General features: G+C 47.5%; 1 protein-coding gene across 1 annotated transcript in view; it reads right to left on the reverse strand.

The window, feature by feature from the left end:
• Positions 1-603: 603 nt before the first annotated feature.
• EIF3L (eukaryotic translation initiation factor 3, subunit L) overlaps positions 604-2,881 on the reverse strand; it is a gene marked incomplete at its 5' end in the record, with an annotated part of 9,611 nt that continues 7,333 nt past the window's right edge. The window contains 3 exon segments of the mRNA XM_009875763.1: positions 604-861; positions 1,574-1,654; positions 2,651-2,881. The exon segment at positions 2,651-2,881 is cut by the window's right edge and continues 18 nt beyond it. Coding sequence (XP_009874065.1) covers positions 823-861; positions 1,574-1,654; positions 2,651-2,881 — 351 coding nt within the window.

Below are 2,881 nucleotides of genomic sequence, written 5' to 3' on the forward strand. Positions count from 1 at the left end.
TCCTAATACACACCCACCTGTTTCTACCAGTCAAGCACCAAACTATTTAAAGACAGCAAAAGGCGAGTGGAGAGAGGGTGTGGAGGACAGATGAGATGTGATTGATTCTTTACATTCTCTTCCCCAACATTTACAGGTCCTTCATTCCCCTTCATAGGGCTACTTTTCAACTGTTTTTTTTCTCTTTCAAGGCCTTGCAAGTTTGCCTTGAAAAATCCAGTGGCTGGAGAGCTGGTAAAATTAGCATTTAAAGGGTTTTAGTAAATTAAATACCCTCAGGGAGTTTTCCAGAGAACTGGACTCCATTAAATTAAGGACCAGGACTTGGACGTCACTTGTGCTGAAATAAAACACAACCTCCAACAAGGACATCTCATCAGATGACAAAATTCAAGAATGAATGACCAAAGTCACGACCTCATTTTCTTCCCTGTTCTTCAGCCTTGCCCGTCCACTGTGCACAAAGCCTTTATAGTAAGAATATGGAAAGAGATCTTCTCATTTATCTGCAACAAAGATAGCACAAACCAACAGCAGCTGCCCATGTCTCTAGATGTAATTATATTCTTCCATGGAAGAAAAATAAATGAGTACATCAGAGACTGAATGCTCACCAGAAAAATTCCACTAATTTATTAGTCATGTTGTCCCTCATAGGATAGTTGGAGCCAAACGAGTCTGCTTATTTAAGTACAAAAAACCTTCAGAGTCACAGGAGATTCCAGAAATGCCAGAACCCTGAGCTCCCCCTCCTCATCACAAAGAGAATAATGTCTCCCACCCACTTCTTTACTCCAGCCGTTCACCGCATCCACAGAAGTTTTAGGGTCTCTGGCCCATCTTCTTCAGGGTTCGATTCAGCTGGAATCAGACAAAGCAAAGGTCAGAAAAATACAACGTGATTTGATATACACTACTGTTCCCCTCAGTAGCCTTAACTCTTGTGCAAGTGCAGGCAGCATGGGAAGTGGAAGGGGAACTAGCAAAACTCCCTTCTCTTCTCCAAGATAGCAGAGGAAGATGTGAGGAGAAGAGAGGGTGCAAACTTCTAGCAGTGGTATTGCAACCCCGCCTTGCTCAAGTCCCCACATCTCAGGATTCTGCTGCCTAAGCTTCCGGTGTGCAGCAGCCTTTGTCGGGAGAGTAGAGCAGTTACAGAATGTCACCTCCGGGCTGAGCACAACGCTGAAGTCATCTGTGCTCAGAAATCTTTGAGGACACTTTCTAGAGCCATAGTTATGAAGGCAGAGAGATTATTTTAGTTGCGTTACTGACAGGAACGGCATAATTGTCTAAGGACAGGAGTCAGCACCCGTGGGAAATAAAACACTCCTCCTTTTCCACTGTGGGTCAAAGAAGCACTGCTCAGAAAAAAATATACCCTTCTTCAAAGGCTGGCAGCTGCTGCTTAAACCACCTGCCTTTGTTAAGTGCCTTCCAGAGCTGGGGCTTGTCTCAGGAAGGCATCACACAGCTGTTTCACACAAGTGTGGCTCCTCTGAGGCCTGCACAGCACAGTGCTTGCCCCACTTTTCCTACAGAGCTATGCTGAGCTCTCCTGCTCAGGCCTCACCTCCTCAAACTTGTGGATCTGGCGGATGAAAAAGTCCCCATAGCGTCGAGCAACCTTTGTGTCTGCGATATGGATCATGTCCTGAGGAGGAAACAGCATGGAGTCAGGAAAAGGACTGCATTAGCAGGGAGACAGCAAGCACTGCCAAACGTGAGGAGCAACCACAGGCGCTTCGCTGCAGCCCTGGTTCAGCATCACACATGCCTGACCTGTGCTAGTCCCCCAGCAACCATCCAGTTCTCCGTGGGCTGCCTTCTCTACACCCTTGCCTGGGACGGGTCCCAAATTCACGCTGTATTCACTTCCCACATTCTTGCACATTCTGCCTATTTTTGTCTCTCTCTTTGCAGCACTTGGACAGTCCCAACCCCGATTCACACTTTGCTTCCCTCTACCAGCAGCTAAGAGCTGTGCTATCCACCAGGAGAGCTAGGCTGCAATACAAGTCAGTTCAGTTCAGGCAGACACGAAAGACGAAGCACAAGACCTTGCAGGAAGTGATCTGCTCCAAGGCCCAAGAGCAAGGGGCAACCTGTTCTCCTTCCAAGAAACAAACTTAATGGTTACCGCTATCTTCTTTGAAATAGGAAGTCCTAAAAGACTTTTTCCTGCACTTCCTACTGCCCAGTGCTCCATGGCAGGACCACACTTTGTATTTACATTCCTCCTAAAGCAGACAGAGCTAAACATCGCCCCAGTGAAAGGTGGATCTGCAAGAAAACCAAGATCTCTGCTTTGTCAGAGGAGAGATCTGAGGGAGAGACCTACAAAGCTGACAATCTCACCTGAAACACTGGCAGCCCTGCCACCCAACTATTACTTCCCAAGAATGTCAAGTTCCCTTTGTCCCGGGGAAGATGTTTAGGACACTGTTTCCTGAGTGCAATGACTGCCAAAGCTGCCTGCAATATCCCATCATGGTTCATTCACTGGCACTTTTATTAAGCAAGGCTATGGCTTCACTGTGGTCAAAGGATTAAGGAACATTTCCCACAGACTGGAGTGAAATCTGGTGCTGCCACTTCCAGAATTTCCTGGGTGAAGGAACTTCCTAACTAGGAAGGGGCAGATACTAACCTTGTCAATATAGAAGTCGACTTCAGAGGCAGACTGGAACTCCCCGTCCAGGGCAGATATGCCACTGGTCCACACCAGGTTCTTCATCTTGTGCTTGAAGACAAGCAGCTGGATACGAAACTCCTGCTCTGTGAGGTCTAAGAAGCCAGCCAGCTTTGCCACGGGCATGGTGGTATAGAGCTTGAGGAAGCTACGGATGGTGGAGAGCTGGGCCTGCTGCTGAAGCTCATC

Source organism: Apaloderma vittatum, unplaced genomic scaffold (assembly GCF_000703405.1).
Source record: "Apaloderma vittatum isolate BGI_N311 unplaced genomic scaffold, ASM70340v1 scaffold41368, whole genome shotgun sequence".
Lineage (NCBI taxonomy): Eukaryota > Metazoa > Chordata > Aves > Trogoniformes > Trogonidae > Apaloderma > Apaloderma vittatum.